Raw genomic sequence first — 18,750 nt, 5'->3', positions numbered from 1 at the left:
CTAGGACTGGGAAGAGCTTTGTTCTGGTTAGTGATTTTTATTAGAAAGCTGTTTCATCACATCACTGAGTTACTCACCGCAGTTTCTCCAGTTTACACTCGTGTTTCTTCAGTAGATCACAGAGCTTCTCCACTCCTGAGTCTCCCAGTTCACACCATCTCAGATCCAGCTCTCTGATGTGTGATGGATTTGTACAGAGAGCTGAAGACAAATCAGCACAGGATTTCCCTCTTACACTCCTCCATAGTCTGTAGAAAAGGAAACAGAGTTTAGTCCAACATTAGAGAAAGAAAGGATGTAGAAATGACTGAAGTAAGAACACTAACACATTTCTAATCTCTGCTATTGTTGCTAGCTGCTGTGGTGTTTATTTGTTATTTGTTAGAACCAACAGTAAACGAAACTTCTTTAGCTAGTCACATTATAAGTTGTAGTCTTTCAGGAAAGCTAGATAAACTTTTACATTAAATCTTACATAACTGCTAATCCAAATGAAAAAAACAACTAAATATAAGCAAAATGTAAATAGACCGATATGCACATGTGTATAATAAAAAAAAAAACAATAATTATAATAAATAAAGAAGTAATATTAAAAATAATAAATGATTAGACAGATAAAAAATCACTATAAATAACTAATTAAAATAAAATAAAATAAAATAAAATAAAATAAAATAAAATAAAATAAAATAAAATAAAAAACACTGGGGGATTACATAGAGCATAGGTTATATTCAGTTAACAGATTATCAAGTTTTTGTGCCTGAGGGCTTTTAATAAATTTCAGGCAAGTTATGAACAAAAGGATATCATTTTTCAGTCCTATCCACACTGGGGGTGATCTGGAAAATCTGCATTTGTGTATGTAATATTTAGTAATTAGTATGAAATTATTAACAATAAATTATATATTTTTGTTGCCCATTATTAAACCCTGCTGAATTCCTTGGAAGGAGAAAGAGTCCACATGTATGTGTTTTGATCTTAACCACTGATTTAGTGACTTCCATATTTTCTTGACTGTCTTACACTCATAAAACAAATGTTCAGTGGTTCCTAACATGGTGTTACATATATAGCATGTATTGACTGTCAGTTTAAATCTTTTTCTAAGCAGTTTGTTGGATGGATAGATGCCATTGAACACTTTAAAATGTACTTCTTTATATTTTGGGGGAATTGGACATTTTTAATACTTGGTTCTGATATATGACAAATCACATTTGGGAAAAAATTGTAGCGTCTCCACGTCGGATTACTTGCTCATGGGGTCAGTTGCATCCTTCTCAAAACTCAATTAACCATTATGCAGCTCACAACTGGGCCTCACTACTTATAGTTGCTTCATTATACCTCAGCCGACATGCTGTAACTCATGGGAGCCAGGCTCCGGGATGTCTGATGGCTGTGAATAACCCCTGACCCCCCCAAAGTTCTGACTGAAGACACACACACACACACCTAAAGCAGCTGGAAACGCTCATCCTGACCCCCCCCCACACACACACATAAGGAGAGTTCCTTTATTCAAGTTTCAATAAAACAATAGTAAAACCCTACCTGACCCATGTCTAACACACCTGTATATGTATTCCCCTTTTGCCTTTATATTTTTATTATTGAATTGCCACTCATGTCCTGTCTGTTCTGTGTTTTTCATGAAACAGAACATGTTTTATAAGATAAGATTATATGTTTAATTGCCTATATCCAGTTTCCTCTCCTCTCATACTGTCTCTTTCCAGTCTACTATTAAAATGATCCTCTTTTACTTTTATAAGCAATAGTGTATGCCGTGTGGTCATTCAAGTACATAATATGAGCCTACTATATGTTAATATAAACTTTATCTATTCCCCGACTTCACCATAAAGTATGCAAATGAGTGCCCGAGCGGAGACAAAGAAACTTTTTCCCTCCAAAAGTTTCAGGTATTGGATTGGTCACTCTGAAAAACTGGGCACGACCAAGGGATCAATAAAACCCTAAGCACCCATCTATCGTGGCCCGGCTCAGCTCCAATTTTTCTCCAGGACAAGACTTTCACTTTCTTCTGAGACTTTACCGGCAGCTTCAATCAAAGAACTTTTGTTTGCATCACCGAAACCTTTTTCGTCTCCAGCGGAATCTCTTGCTTTCTCCGAGGACTTCGAATCTCCGAACCTCCTTGATCCACTACATCAGGACTCTTATCAACGAACCAATGCAAGTAAAAGTTACTAATTATTTTAGATCCGCAATTTTAAGCTGAAGCCCCTTTATTAAGGCGAATCCTAATTACCCTGACGATTCTCACACAGTTGTAATCAAAACTCGACTTGAAAGTTGCCATATATGTTCTCTTCTCTATTTCTTTATCTCTCTCTCTCTCTCTCGTTCTGATTTCCTCCGTATTCCCTTCCTTACTCTCTATCTCTCTTTGCCTCCTTATTCTCTCTCTATAGGTCTTATTCTGTCTTTTATGTTATGTGTGTCGTAGTTAGTATGTGTTGTGTGTTTCTGTTTTATTAAATGCATTTTATTCACGAGTGATTGTCTCTGTGCTTTGCTCACAGTTTCGGGGTCCCTGAACATTGCTCTTGCTACGTGCTAAATTACAGCTAGTACTTTATAAAGTAGTTATTCTTTCTTGGCCAGGAAGATAACTTTTCCTGGAATTAATACATAATTATACGGTCTGTTTGCTGGACGAACAAATCAAATAATTGTGTTATTGATTCTCTGACAGTTAGTTCTAAAACCCCCATTTGAATATTTATAATTAATTATAACCAGTTATAATTACACTTAAATATTTCAATTTTGAGCATGGTTAGTTGCCCTTCCTTAAAAAAGACTGAAGCCATTTATTTTTCAGAACACCATTGACAATTTCAAAGTCAAGTGCTTTTAATCCTCCTTCTTCATACCGTTTCAACAGGTCACTCTTTCTGGTGTAATGATGTTTATTTTTCCAATTAAAGTTAAAAATTAGCTGGTTTATTTCTTTAATCATTTTAGGTGATAGGGCTAATAAGTGTGCAGGGTAGATAATCCTGGATAGAAGTTCAATTTTTGTGAGAATCGTCCTTCCAAACACTGTAATATCTCTTTGTAACCAGCTGTTTAGAATTCCTTTACATTTGCTCACAACCTTCTGGACGTTATTTCTCTCGTTTGTTTCAGAGCAATTGCTTAACCAAATTCGAAGGTATTTAACCTCTATCTAAACGGGTTTGTTATAAAGAGATGTTGAAGGACAATCTTTTATGCACATTCACATTTATCTAGATTTAATTTTAATCCTGATGCCTTGGAGAAGCACTCTGTTGTTTGTATGGCTAAAGGTATTTGTTCTCTATTTCTTAAAAACAAGGTTGTGTCATCAGCTAGCTGACTAATGACTACCTGATGACTATTTACAGTTGTTCCTTCAATCTTCGAATTTTTAACAAGAATTGACAATAATTCTGTGACTAAGATTAATAAGAGAGGTGATAGACTGCATCCTTGTCCAATTCCTCTCTTAATTTTGAATCTGGGGCACATACCTTCAGGGAAATACTACTATTAATATCGGTATATAGCATAACAATGATGTCTAAGAATTTTCTACCAAATCTAAAGTGTTTTAGAGTTTCAAAAATAAAATCATGTTCTACTGAATCAAAAGCTTTGTAAAAGTTCAAGAAAAGCATAAAACCCTCATCCTGAATCAAGTGGGGATAATCAATAAGGTCTAAAGCCAAGCGGATATTATCATGAAAGGATCTTCCTTTGAGAAATCCTGATTGTGTTAAGCTTATAATCTTTCCTAGATCTAATTTTAATCTTGAAGTTAAGACTAAGGTTAAAATTCTGTAATCAATATTCAGTAGAGTTATAGGTCTGAGTTTATTTAACAGTCTTTTATCTTTTCCTGGCTTAGGTAACAGTGTGATTATACCTTGCTTCATTGTTGTCATGAGTTCTTTCTTTACTATGCATTCCTGAAGTGCATGGAAGAGTTGAAATTTAATTTCTTCCCAAAAACATTTATAAAAATTAGTCATAAGTCCATCTGGGCCAGGTGACTTGTTGGATGCCATTTTTTAATACATCTGTCAAATTCTTCTATTCTTAGGTCTTCTTCACAACAATTTTAAAAAGAATCATCAACATGGAGAATTAAGTTTTCCAAATTTAAAAAAATATATATGTATATATATATATATATATATATATATATATATATATATATACAGTATCTCACAAAAGTGAGTACACCCCTGACATTTGTGTAAATATTTTATTATATCTTTTCATGTGACAACACTGAAGAAATGACCCTCTGCTCCAATGTAGAGTAGTGAGTGTCCAGCCTGTATAACAGTATAAATTTGCTGTCCCCTCAAAATAACTCAACACACAGACATTAATGTCTAAACCATTGGGAACAAAAGTGACTACACCCCAAAGTGGAAATGTCCAAATTGGGCCAAATTAGCCATTTCCCCTCCCCGGTGTCATGTGACTCATTAGTGTTACAAGGTCTCAGGTGTGAATAGGGAGCAAGTGTGTTAAATTTGGTGTTATCGCTCTCACACTCTCTCATACTGGTCACTGGAAGTTCAACATGGCACCTCATGGCAAAGAACTCTCTGAGGATCTGAAAAAAGAATTGTTGCTCTACATAAAGATGGCCTGGGCTATAAGAAGATTGCCAAGACCCTGAAACTGAGCTGCAGCACGGTGGGAAAGACCATACAGCGGTTTTACAGGACAGGTTCCACTCAGAACAGGCCTTGCTATGGTCCACCAAAGAAGTTGAGTGCACATGCTCAGTGTCATATCCGGAGGTTGTCTTTGGGAAATAGACGTATGAGTGCTGCCAGCATTGAGGTTTAAGGGGTGGGGGGTCAGCCTGTCAGTGCTCAGACCATACACACACACAATCAAATTGGTCTGCATGGCTGTCGTCCCGGAAGGAAGCCTCTACTAAAGATGATGCACAAGAAAGCTCGCATACAGTTTGCTGAAAACAAGCAGACTAAGAACATGGATTACTAGAACCATGTCCTGTGGTCCGATGAGACCAAGATAAGCTTATTTGGTTCAGATGGTGTCAAGCGTGTGTGGCGGCAACCAGGTGAGGATTACAAAGACAAGTGTGCCTTGTCTACAGTCAAGCATGGTGGTGGGAGTGTCATGGTCTGGGCCTGCATGAGTGCTGCCGGCACTGGGTTGCTACAGTTCACTGAGGGAACCATGAATGCCAACATGTACTGTGACATACTGAAGCAGAGCATGATCCCCTCCCTTCAGAGACTGGGCCGCAGGGCAGTATTCCAACATGATAAAGACCCCAAACACACCTCCAAGACCACCACTGCCTTGCTAAAGAAGCTCGGGGTAAAGGTGATGGACTGGCCAAGCATGTCTCCAGACCTAAACCCTATTGAGCATCTGTGGGGCATTCTAAAACGCAAGGTGGGGGAGTGCAAGGTCTCTAACATCCACCAGCTCTGTGATGTCGTCATGGAGGAGTGGAAGAAGACTCCAGTGGACTCCAGTCCAACCTGTGAAGCTCTGGTGAACTCCATGCCCAAGAGGGTTAAGGCAGTGCTGGAAAATAATGGTAGCCACACAAAATATTGACACTTTGATCCCAATTTGGAGATTTCCACTTTCCAACGGTTTAGACATTAATGTCTGTGTGTTGAGTTATTTTGAGGGGACAGCAAATTTACACTGTTATACAGGCTGGACACTCACTACTTTACATTGTAGCAGAGTGTCATTTTTTCAGTGTTGTCACATGAAAAGATATAATAAAATATTTACACAAATGTCAGGGGTGTACTCACTTTTGTGAGAACTGTATATACAGAATCAGATTTTTAATAAGAAGAGGTATAGAGGTTTTGATAGAACTGGAAGGTTTCTTTTCTTATTATATCTTGGTTAGTGCATTCTTTTCCATTTATAATAAGACTGCAGATTTTTTTTCTTGTCTGTGTTTTCCTAAGTTGCTGAAGTAGGCAGTATTTTTTTTCTCCTTCCTCTATTCACTTTGCTCTGGACCTTACATAAGCACCATGTGCCTTTTTGGTGTATAACTCATCCAGTTGAGGTTGTAAGTAATTTATTTTTGTTTTGTCTTCTGTATTCCACTCTGTCTTTTGATAGAGCCTTAATAGTTCTCTCACTAAATTTGCTTCATATGCCTTTCTTTGATCATTTAACATTCTACTAAAAGTGATTGAAAGTTTTCTTATTTCAATTTTCAAATATTCCATTTTTTTATTGAAGTTAGCAGCTTGTTGTCTTTTTTGATAGTCTAAATCATTTTTTTTTACCTGATTGCAGTAGTCCTCATTATGTAGTAGACTTGCATTAAACTTCCAGTACCCTTTGGATTTGTTAGAATTATCTTTTTTAGCTAACTTTAAATAGATTAGACAATGATCACTGAATGGTCCATTGGAAATCCTTGTTCCTCTAGTATGTTCTAAACTCAGGGTTGATCCTAACCACAGGTCAATTCTAGATTTTGCTCTACCATTAGGTTTGAACCAGGTGAACCGTTGATCATTTCCATTGAATACTCTCCATATATCCATTAGGACATGATCACTGATAAAGCTCTCAAAGCTTGTTGTGATGTTGTGAGGTTCTTGCTGGCCATCTATCCATTACTTCATTTGGAACCATATTAAAGTCACCACCCACTACAACATACTCAGTAGAGTAGTTCCTTTTCAGTTCCTCTACAGTTACTGTTATTTGGTGCAATAACGCTTTGTTTTTAACATCATTATTATAACCATAAACATTTACTAAAATAAAAGGCACATTTTCAATATCCAGTACCACTGCTAGCCAGTGTCCTTCATTATCTGCTCTCACAGTTAGAAGTTTACCTGGGCATCTATTGAGGCCAATAGCCACCCCTGCTGCCCGATTTGTACCTTGACTAAAAATGATTTTATCTCCCCATTGCTGAGACCAATATTTGACATCTGATATATCAGAATGTGTCTCTCCTGGACACACAGTTTGCTTTTGTGATTTACAAAATAAAAAATACTGCTTTATGCTTGATTAGGGTTGCAAAGGGACGGAAGAATTCCACGGAATTTACAGAAATGTACGGGAATTTATGGGAATTTTTGTGAATTAATGGGAATTTATTTAAATTATTTAGAAATTTGGGGAAATTTATATAAACTGTATATACACACATAAATATAAACATTTAGTTTGGTCAGAAGCTGATAAGCAAGCAAAATAATGCATGAATGAGATTTTTGACTTTGATTTAATTGTAAGTAAAACTTACAATTAATTCTTTCATTGAACAACACAAAAGCATAAATATTGAATGCAAAAAAAACAAACATATTTCCTCATGTTTGCTGTAAAATGAAAGCAAGCCTCACTCTTTCCCATTCCAAAAAAGTCCCATTCAAATCTGTAATCGTCAGGTTCATATGCAGAACTGTGGCTTCAATATTCTTGTGTTGGTCAGAGCCTGGAGAATTAGGAGGAATTCCCCCCTTAAGTGAATGAGGGGGATTCTGTATGTGTGTCTGTGTGTGTGTGTGTGTGTGTGTGTGTGTAAAGTTTGAGGTCCTAGGGTCTTTTTTCTTTTGACATCATTGAACTGTGGTGAAATAAAGTCCAGTTGGTTTTCCAGTTTAAAAAACAAACAAACCTTTAATTTGGGACTCGTTTCTCTATCGTTCAGAAACTTTCTTCTGCCTAACTCACCATCTTACTGGAAGCCCATTTACTCATCTATCTGTCAGGCATGCATTCCCAGATCCACGACGCCACTTCCTGTTTCCTCCATTTTATGCTGGTCAGCCCTATATAATCCAGCGGGCTGCACATGCTCCTTGTCAGATGGTCTCTTCAGCCTGCCTTGTGAGAGAGTAGTACTAACCACTTTTCGTCAAAGTGTATTTTGACAGGTCTTGGTGAAAGGTCGTCCAATCAGAACACACCACGTCATGAAGTCCCGCCCCCCTTTCATCCAATCAGAACGCATTGTGATAGGAAGTCCCGCCTCCTTGTGACCAATGAGATTCTTCTATTTTTTTTTATTATTCTTCTTCCCAATTTTTTGAATATCCGTTCACGCGCACAAGGGTTCCGTTCGCGCGCTTCAGGGTGTGTGCAAAAGTTTTCGGACAGTGCGCGAGGCTGGCCGCGGGAATGCGAGGCCGAAAGTTTTCGGACAGTGCGCGAGGGTGCGTTTCATGCGGCTGTGTCTTTAACTTATGTTGTGATTTTAAACATTTTATTAATAACCTTTATTTTTTTTATTTGTGAAATGTAAACGGTTATATGCAAAAAGAGGATTAATGGCGTATCACGGGAGTTCTATTATCAACGAAACCCTTATATCGATTTATCAAGATTCTGGCAAAGAGGGTCCGTGGAAAAGCAGCGCGTGTCTTCGTTGTACTCAGGCACCGCCATCGGATCCGTTGTGCAAGGAATGGCCTTTGGATTCCGGGGGCCGATGGGGTTATGTGTTTAGATACAAAATAGGGGAATTGCACCTTTATCAGTTGAACTGTGGAGAGACGGTCCCGAGGCGTCCGGCTTCGTTATCCTCTAACGACTGGGGTGTGTTAAAGAAGGTCTTCCTTGAGAATTTTAGTGATAGGAAGTCCCACCCCCCTTTGGACCGCCCCGTGCAAATGTCAGGCTGAAAGTTTTCGGACGGTGCGCAAAGCCGGCCGTGCCCTCTCCCCCCCTTCACCCCCTTGGCGCACGAGATGGGGTTTCAGGCAGCTGTGCCTTGAACTTATGGTGTGATTTTAAATCTTTTATTAATAACCTTTATTTTTTATTTGTGAAACGTAAACGGTTATATGCAAAACAAAAATATTTTTAAATCATGCATCACATTTTATTATATCCTCATACTCTCTTTTGCAACCTGAAAATTATATTTTAATTTAAGTACCAGGATTCATTCTGATTCTCGCGGCCGCAGACCGCGTGTTGGTGTCGGATGGTACTCTTCTACCTTCTGAAATGATGATATGAAGTGATAGATGTATATGGTCAAGAACTTGTGGCAGGTGTGTTGGGGGAAAAATGCTCAAGAACTTTTGGGTATATAAGAAAGGAAACGCTCCGACATTTTCCAGGAAGAAATCCAAGGGATCAACATTTTCCAGGAAGAAATCCAGGGGGTCAACATGATGGTTCATGGTAACACATGTTGAAATTATAAGGCATTTCTTTTCTCTTAAAAAACATTGTTTCAATAAAAACTTTATGTATTCTCAGCTATAAAAGTTCAAGCCGACGTTCACAGGGTACCCGACTTTCAGGGTAAGCTTTTTCTATTCATTTCTCTTTAATTTTAACTCTTCTGTACTTTTTTAAATGTTTTTCCCTTTAATAAAGTTACCGCGGAAGAACTAGAGGGTATTAGCCTCAGTCAGACTGAACCAGGTACCATATCTCTCTCTCTCTCTCTCTGTGTATTTTGCCATCTGTTATATATAGCTCTGGTAAAAAACTTTTTTTTTCCTACGCGCGGCAGATTTTACACGCGGCATAAATCCTGATGAGTTTTACAGGGAGCCGGGGAACGACAGCCTCGTGGAGGATCTGGATTTAATTCTAACAGGGGCTTCACCTGTGAGGACATCGCCAGCGATCTCACGAGATCGACGTGTTCAGCACGCTCCTCCGAGAAGCGGAGACCCCGTGATCGAAATATTACCGACTCCGACACCGCGAGTCGCAAGCGTGATGCCCATCTTAAAAGCCTGCGACACGCCCCGGCGAGCGAAGGGACTGAAATTCGTCAGTAAGAGCCCGTCGATAGTGAAGAGGTTGTTTACAGGTATGTCTTTTTTTATCTTGGATATTTTATATATAAAACCTGAAACGTTTTTCAACTATCTGTTTTCCGGTAAATATGTGGTTGAGTATTTTGATATTCTGGATGATTGGAGAGCGTTGATCAGGTGGAGATACGGCGAGCGTTGCGTTCAGTCTCCGGGTAAAAGGAGTAACGTCTTCATAGTGGCGTTCACAACAGCGTACACGCGTCTCAAGATGTATGACTACATGGAAAGGTTGAGGGAGAGGGTTCTGTACACCGACACAGACAGTCTGATTTATGTGGTGAAGGAGGGGGAGATGCCTTTAGAATTGGGAAATTACCTAGGCGAGCTGACCGACGAATTGGACGGGGATAGCATACAAGAGCTTGTGTCCACGGGGCCCAAGACCTTACGCCTATCAAAGGATAAAAAAAAGTGGTGATGCACGTCAAAGGCATCACGCAGACCCTAGAATGCTGTGAGAGGGTCAACTTTGACAGCGTCAGAGATCTGGTGGAGGATTACTTAAGGATCTCTGGGGAAGCGGGGGTTATCGAGATTCCTCAGCAGGGGATAACTCGTGATAAAAAGGGCTTCTCGTTAAAAAACTCGTCATTTCAGAAAAAGCTTCGGGTTGTATGCGACAACAGACAACTCTTTCCAGACAATACTACTCTACTGTTCGGATATTAACCGAATATAATTTATAGAGGGGCAAATAAATAAAATGTCGCATCTCGATGTTATAGAAAAAACAGATTTCGAACACAGGTTCGTCTGTCCTTTCTCTTGTATGATAGCGGGCCCTAGTGGGTGTGGGAAAACCTATTTTGTGAAAAGTGTATTGGAAAATTGTGAGAGTGTCATGAACGTAGTCCCCGAAAACATTGTGTGGCTCTACACTTCTTACCAGCCTATGTACGATGAATTGCAAAAGATGAATAAAAAGATTAAATTTGTCAAAGGGCTTCCTGATTCTTTCGAAGATGAAAGCCTGTTTCCTCACGACTTAAACCATTTGATCATTCTGGACGACGTCATCTTTCAAGCGTCTGAGCATCCTGAAGTGGTTAAAATTTTCACTCAGTACAGACATCACAGAAACATGAGCGTCATGATGCTGACTCAGAACGTGTTTCAGCGAGGTAAGCACAACCGTACCATCAGTCTGAACTGTAATTATCTGGTAATGTTTAAAAGCCCTCGGGATAAACTACAGGCGAGCGTATTAGCCCATCAGATCTTTCCCTCACAAAACGGTTATTTCCTGGAAAGCCTCGAAGATGCTACAAGAGGTCCTCACGACTATTTAATCGTCGATCCTCACCCCGACGTACCCAGATCGCTACAGGCTGAGGACTGGGCTGCTTCCTCATCAGAGATCTCTTTAAACCTTCTCAAGGGTAACATCCCCTTAACCCCTTCGCAATACAAAAAACTCAAAAAGTGAAGAAAAATTATCAGGCTGTTGGCGGATGAAAAAACCTGTTTAAAGAGCAAACGCAGGGTTCTGAAGAAACAGACGGGCGGGTTTCTTTTACCTTTGCTCTTGACCATCATACCCCTGATCAGGAATCTTATCAGAGGACTCTCTAGTAGACAGTAAAAAAAAAAAAAAAAAAGACTTTGAAGAAAGCTCAGAAAATATTTCTCGTCTCTCCCCGTCGATTAAACGGTATGACACGACCTACGGTCAGAGAAACGCCCAAAGACGATTTGGACGGTAAAATGAGGGAGGTATTAAACGAACAAGGGTTGAGTTCTTATGAAAAAATAAAAAAATACGACGCTTTGCTGCGGAGATATTTGACATTGCTGAAGCAGGATCAACGAGACGAGCGTAGGGTTACTCTGACGTTATGGGGGAGAAACGTGGATGGAGAGGAGGAGGAGGAGGAGGGGGATGCACTTTCCTATAAGAAAGAAAATCACCCCCTCCCACAGGTTGGTCGCAATTTTTAAATACTCTATCGGAGCTGAACATCCCTTTATCTTGGGTGAATAACCCACATTCTCATGATCAATACCGCTCCCTGAAGGAGGGATTAAAAACACATCGTGAAAGGACCTCGGAGAAGAAGAATCCGTCGTCATCCCCGCCTTGGATCACGCCCTCGGAGCCTCGCACTTCTAAGAAGCTCAGGAGCAGAAAACGAATCATTCTGTCCCCTCGGTGGATCGAGTATTTACAATAATAATAGACAGAGACAATTATTTCATCAATAAAGAGGTTTATTAGACAAATCATTATGTGTACGGTCTTTCATTTTCACAACTTGTTTTCATAAGTCGATAAAGAACAACAACGCTGCCCCCCTCTTTTATTTTTAACCCCACATTTTTTCACAAAATCACGCACCATAATATCATTTTTTACAACGTCCTCCTCGTACAGAGACAATACTTGTTCGAAAGATAAGCCTCTGGCTCGGTGGTAAAGATAATAGATGCAGTGCTGACTGCATATGGTAGACAGTCGATGTTGCAATTGTCCCGTGTGATACTTGATGTTTTCAGAGCATTTTTCCAAAAACTCCAGGATGGTCGAGGGGAAGTACAAGAATTCAGGAGATGATCCGTAAGAGTTGAGAAAGGTAGCTTCCCCATCTTTTTCCAGGGTTAAAGCCAGCCAGTGTTCCCCGGGCATGTGAGAAGGATGTGTGTTGACCACGAAATACGTGGGGCGTGTGAAGGAAGCGCTCAGAGAGGGTAAGTGGTCGGAAGCCCACACGCCGCAAAACACTTTTCCTGGAAGACGACGTAAAAGACTTTCCAACTGAAGATTATCCATGATTTCTTAACGTTTTAGTAATAATCCACCAGCACTTGCTTTTTAGTGTCTATTTCTAGAATAGAATCGTAACAAGCGTAGACGATAAGAGTGGTCGTGTTCGGTAGAGGCACTCTGAATCTCATCTCCAGTCTCAAATTACCGTTTGATACGACCAACAACGCGTCGTTATCGTCGGCGGGGTTGAGATTAAAAGCGAGTGTAGCCGGTGTTAAAATCCTCGCAATTAATACACAGAGGTAAATGTGGGAAATTTCTGAAACTTATACTTGTCTTATACCTAATCATTAATTACGTTTGATTTTAATCAGTAAGGAAAGGTTAATGCTATTTTTAATTCTAATTTTAATGATGATACTTACTTTCATTGTTAATCACCGATATGTTGCCTGTCTAATTAGCGTCTCTAATTTATTGATTATTTGATAATAATCATAGTTATTTGATTATTTGGTTATTTAATAATTCTTTCACTGTTAAGCACCTGCCATAATCATTAGCGGGTAAGCTTATGATAAATAGATAAAATTAGCATAAACTTAAACGTAGAAGTTATAGGACAAAAAAAATATATAAAATCATAAAAATAGAGATGAGCAAAACTGGCTGAATCATCGTTAGTGGGTTATTATTCTCACACTTTCTGGCTTTGGCGTAAACATCACAAGGACATAGGCTAGCACATCGTACCATATCACAGTGTTGGCTCCATTGAGACTGAAAAAACATGTTGACGAAGTTCAGAATCCTTGGGCTTAAGGGCAAGAACACCATAACAGTCTTATTTGACCCAATTCTGACTAGAGTGTTTATTTAAGAAAAATTAAAGTTAAAACTACGTTTATATAATGTACAGGCGTTATATCACATCTTATTACCTTATGAAAATAAAAAGCATCTTACCTTAGCAAGTGGAAAGTTGGTAAAACTCCTTGTGGCATAAGTAAGAACTAAACAATAGGCACCGAGACGGGAGGGGGTTTGGAGAAGATGTTATTGAAGCACCAGCAAAATGCTATTGCAGTGGCGGATGTTAATGTAAACATAGGGACACAACACACCGAATACGTGTAATGGAAAAGCACAGACTTTAATAGAAAGGATTTAGGAATTTAAATTAAATTAAATTAAATTAAAGTAAACTGACTACTCCTAACCTAAATAAATCATTAATAAACAAACTCAAATGTAAACCAACCTAAACTGCACGCAGAGCTATTTTGCCCTTTTATTTTTACCTTATTAGCAGTATTACTTGGGTAACCTGATGTAAATTAAGGATAGTGCTCGCGGCCTAAATAGTGGGAATACATAGAATGGTGTAAATGTAAATGTGATAATAAAAATAGTGGTAAAGTCCTCAGATTTCTAATAAATGTCAGACAGTCACCTTCAACTACACAGGAACAACCACAACGAATACATGGAACATGTGGGTGAATGTTGAATTAAAGGTGTAAAGGGTATAATGACATAAATGTGTTTTTTTGGGCTAAATAAGGTTCAATAGAAGTTAGATAGAACAACAATATGTGTCAATATTAAAACTTGTGACCCATAGAGTGTATGAAGGCCACAGAAAGGTGGGGCTGTTTTTCAGGGGGAATAATGGGTAAACGTCAAAACAATCCATAGAAACATAGAATCCAGCATGGTTAGGCAGCTGGGCTAAAGGTATATATACTAGCAGATTTGTGAAGGGGGGTGTGCTTGACTGCATCGATTCATGAATCCGTGTATTTGAGTGCCAGTTTCGGTGATATTTTTCTAAATAAAACTTTTTGCTTTTTCTCATCCAAGCCTGGAGGAGTACTTTATTTCTTTGTTTTCTGCAAATTTCTAATTGGAACTACACAACTATTGGATTATATTGGTAACTGGAGAAGGCTCTAGGACCACCCTGTGGTGTCCACCTGGAGAGAGGCTCTGGGTTCCGACATAAATCTTTAAGATGTCTCCTGGTAGACATGAACATGTTGTAAAACTGTCTGACGGATTGTTGGTTGTTAAATTGCGGCTGGAAAGCCTTGGAGGGGATCTGTCAGCCATCCTGACACAGAGCCAAGTATTCCACATCGTTATGTACAAAGTTAAAAGGGGACAGGTCTCTTCTCCCCGTGAAGGCTTCGTGATGCACCATACCTAAAACCACATATTTAGGAGTGGTTCCGAGAAATAGAGTCTCCTGGTTGCATATCCTAGAGTTTGCCGGTACAGAGTATGTTTTCACAATGACGCGTGAGAGGGGTTAGAGAGCGTTGGCTTTCATCAGGCCCGCGGCGTGCCCCAGCCGCACGGCGGGGGCTACGGTTGTTTTTTTCACAAAAAGAGACGCTCCCAGCACGTTTAGTCGGAATCCGGAGTCACACGCTCCCATGAGACAGAACGCGTCATCCCCATCTTAAAACGGCAGTGAAAGCTGTCGCGAGGACTGAGGGGTCGCGGGAGGGGTTGGTGGTAAAGGAACAGCGTAACTGTCCTCCGGAGATGAAGGAGGATCGGGCATCTCTTCCTCTACATCTTCTGACACCTTCGGTATGAGCCAGGTAGGCCTGATTCTCTTAAGCACGCGCTCACAGCCGAGGTCCATTTTTCTCTTTCTATCTCTCTTTCACTCTTCTCCTTCCTTTGTTCAAGTCTTCTTTTATACTAAAGTACTCTTGGGGTTTTTCACATACCCCTTCTCTCTCCACACTGTAACTAGCCCTGTAGAACCAGCGCGCGGTGCCTGAAGCTCTACTCAACCAGCCAAGAACTTGACTTTTCGCTCTGAAACCTCCAAGGTACTGGGAAAATTCTCCGGGAGAGAGAACCTCCCACTGCCTCTCCAATTTCCTTCATCCTCATCAAAATTCTCAAGGAAGACCTTCTTTAACACACCCCAGTCGTTAGAGGATAACGAAGCCGGACGCCTCAGGACCGTCTCCCCACAGTTCAACTGATAAAGCTGCAATTCCCCTATTTCGTATCTAAACACATAACCCCATCGGCCCCCGGAATCTGAAGGCCATTCCTCGCACAACGGATCCGACGGCAGTGCCTGAGTACGACGAAGACACGCGATGCTTTTCCATGGACCCTCTTTGTCAGAATCTTGAAAAATCGATATAAGGGTCTCGTTGATAATAGAACTCCCGTGATACGCCATTAATCCTCTTTTTGCATATAACCGTTTCACAAATAAAAAAAATAAAGGTTATTAATAAAATGTTTAAAATCACACCATAAGTTCAAAACACAGCCGCATGAAACGCACCCTCGCGCACTGTCCGAAAACTTTCGGCCTCGCATTCCCGTGGCCGGCCTCGCGCACTGTCCAAAAACTTTTGCACACACCCTGAAGCGCGCGAACGGAACCCTGGTGCGCATGAACGGATATTCAAAAAATTGGGAGGGGGAATCGGGGCGGGATATCCGGAAAATAGAAGAATCTCATTGGTCCAAAGGGGGCGGGACTTCCTATCACAATGCGGTCTGATTGGATGAAAGGGGGCGGGACTTCATGACGTGGCGCATTCAGATTAGACGACCTTTCACCTAGAACTGTCAAAATACACTTTGACGAAAGGTGGTTAGTACTACTCTCTCTTGTGCTCCTGATTAGTCCTCCTGCCTTTTCTTCAGTTCCAGTCTGCCTGGTTTAGACTCTGTCTGTTCCTGAAGCTGACTTCTGATCTGTTCCTGCCTGCTTTGTCTCTGCCTTGATTCTGTTACTGATTCTGGATTATTGGACTGGATTCTGTTACTGATTCTGGATTATTGGACTGGATTCTGTTACAGATTCTGGATTATTGGACTGGATTCTGTTACTGATTCTGGATTATTGGACTGGATTCTGTTACAGATTCTGGATTATTGGACTGGATTCTGTTACTGATTCTGGATTATTGGACTGGATTCTGTTACAGATTCTGGATTATTGGACTGGATTCTGTTACAGATTCTGGATTATTGGACTGGATTCTGTTACTGATTCTGGATTATTGGACTGGATTCTGTTACAGATTCTGGATTATTGGACTGGATTCTGTTACTGATTCTGGATTATTGGACTGGATTCTGTTACTGATTCTGGATTATTGGACTGGATTCTGTTACTGATTCTGGATTATTGGACTGGATTCTGTTACTGATTCTGTCCAGCCTGCTTTACCCTGGTTTTCGGTTATTCTGTGGTTGTTATCTGAGAACTCTGCCATTTCCAGTGCTTGCCTTTATTAAAGACTCTTATTTTGAACTTTGACTGTGTTCTGCATTTGGGTCCTCACCTGCCTACCCTGACACTATCTCTCTAAACCAGGGGTCTCCAACTGTTTCTTCCTCTGAGAGCTTGTGTTATATTATTAGTAATATTTATTTACACAGCTTATTACCATAAACTAAACCAGCTGAATCTGCTATTTTTGTTTGAACTTGTCAATATGGAACATCATATTTTGTAATAAATTATTTTAAATTGACATAAACAGCATGTTAACTGTTGAGTCGAGTTAATTGATTTAACACAGAAAGCTGTTTCATCACATCACTGAGTTACTCACAGCAGTTTCTCCAGTTTACACTCGTGTTTCTTCAGTAGATCACAGAGCTTCTTCACTCCTGAGTCTCCCAGTTCACACTCACTCAGATCCAGCTCTCTGATGTGTGATGGATTTGTACAGAGAGCTGAAGACAAATCAGCACAGGATTTCCCTCTTACACTCCTCCATAGTCTGCAGAGGGAGATAGAGCTTTATGAAAAATGAAATATAAATGTATAATGTGTGTGTTCTGTTTAAGTCTGAGAAAAAATATAAATTCATAATGAAATCTAATTCAATAAACTGTACAGAGTTTTAAAGGAATATTATCTAAACCCACTGCAAATACCTAATACACAGTAGTGTTATAATAACAGATACCACTAATAATACAATTATAATAATAATAATAATTATTATTATTATTATTATTATTATTATTATTATTTAAATATTATGTATATGCACATATTAATAAATATTTGGAAAGTATTTCTAAATTAGTTATAAAGGACTGAAGAATATTAAACTGCTTAAAGATTATTAGTGTTATAATAAAACTGGACTATTTGTAGATTGATAGCTTTAAAATGTAAAGGTTCATTTCTCACTTTAGTGTCTGGAGTTTACATTTAGGATTCTTCAGGAAATCACACAGATTTCTCAGTCCAGACTCTCCTGGTTTATTCCTGTTCAGATTCAGATCTCTCAGGTGTGAAGGGTTTAAAACCAGAGCAGAAATCACATGTGAACAGTCATCTTCTGTCATACTGTCTCCTTTATACAACCTGGAGAGAGAGAGAGAGAGAGAGAGAGAGAGAGATAATCACACCTGATAATTACACTAATGCAGGAAAACAGAGATCTGTGTGTTTCTAGCTGTTTCTTACCTAAGTTTCTGCAGTCTGTAATGTGGATCCTGCAGCAGAGCTGAAAGCTGCTTCACTTTGACGTCTTCAGGTGTTTTGTTGTTCAGATCCAGCTCCGTGTGCAGTAAGGGGTTTTTACTGAACATTTCAGTGTAGGCTTCCTCTGCATCAGGACTTTTCCACAACCTGTAGAGAAAAATGATATGGAGACGTTAATAACTGTGTACTGAGAGCAATAAGGAGCTGATGGTGATGTGCTTTAGCTTCAGTTTCAGCTTCAGTTTCTGTTTTCAGTGAGTTTCCTTATCCTTTATCCAGCTATATCTGTTACAGAATCAGTGCACATTCATCCTCATGTCTTAATAAAATGGATAATTATCAGTCTTTACTGTTACTATTTATAACTGTTCATGAAAAAACTCTATCCAGAAATGTTTCCTGATTCATCAGAAAACTGAACATTACAATGTGACATAGTGACATCAGATCATTCAAATTAAACCATTAAGCAGAATGAAGTCATTTTCAAAACCTCAAATACTAAAGTGGTAGAAAGATAAAGTTCTTTCATTTTTCCTCACCTCAGTGTGTTCAGTGTACAGTCTGGATCCTGTAGTAAATCAGTGAGCAGCTTCACTCCTGATGCTCCAGGGTCGTTCCCTCTGAGATCCAGCTCTATCAGGTGAGATGATTTCAGAGCTTCAGCCAGAGCAGTGTATCCTTCCTCTGTTATACTGCAGTCTGAAAGTCTG

General features: G+C 39.5%; 2 protein-coding genes across 2 annotated transcripts in view; one reads left to right on the top strand and one right to left on the bottom strand.

Annotated features, from left to right (window-relative positions):
- Window positions 1-18,750, bottom strand: part of LOC131351568 (NACHT, LRR and PYD domains-containing protein 3-like) — a 65,534-nt gene that overhangs the window by 17,325 nt on the left and 29,459 nt on the right. Inside the window, exons 10-14 of the mRNA XM_058386986.1 lie at window positions 18,580-18,747; window positions 18,020-18,184; window positions 17,741-17,917; window positions 17,151-17,339; window positions 78-248 (exon numbers count right to left, since the gene is read on the bottom strand). Coding sequence (XP_058242969.1) covers window positions 78-248; window positions 17,151-17,339; window positions 17,741-17,917; window positions 18,020-18,184; window positions 18,580-18,747 — 870 coding nt within the window. The remainder of the gene's footprint in view (window positions 1-77; window positions 249-17,150; window positions 17,340-17,740; window positions 17,918-18,019; window positions 18,185-18,579; window positions 18,748-18,750) is intronic.
- On the top strand, window positions 6,070-15,665 carry LOC131351826 (uncharacterized). The gene is made up of 4 exons (XM_058387451.1): window positions 6,070-9,192; window positions 9,271-9,315; window positions 9,391-9,438; window positions 9,530-15,665. The coding sequence occupies exons 1-4, from the start codon at window positions 9,180-9,182 to the stop codon at window positions 10,258-10,260; spliced, it is 837 nt and encodes a 278-aa protein (XP_058243434.1). The 5' UTR covers window positions 6,070-9,179; the 3' UTR covers window positions 10,261-15,665.

The sequence above is a fragment of the Hemibagrus wyckioides genome, linkage group LG04 (assembly GCF_019097595.1).
Source record: "Hemibagrus wyckioides isolate EC202008001 linkage group LG04, SWU_Hwy_1.0, whole genome shotgun sequence".
Classification (NCBI taxonomy): Eukaryota; Metazoa; Chordata; class Actinopteri; order Siluriformes; family Bagridae; genus Hemibagrus; species Hemibagrus wyckioides.
Note: the sequence above shows the minus strand (reverse complement) of the source record. Positions and strands in the feature narration are given on the sequence as shown.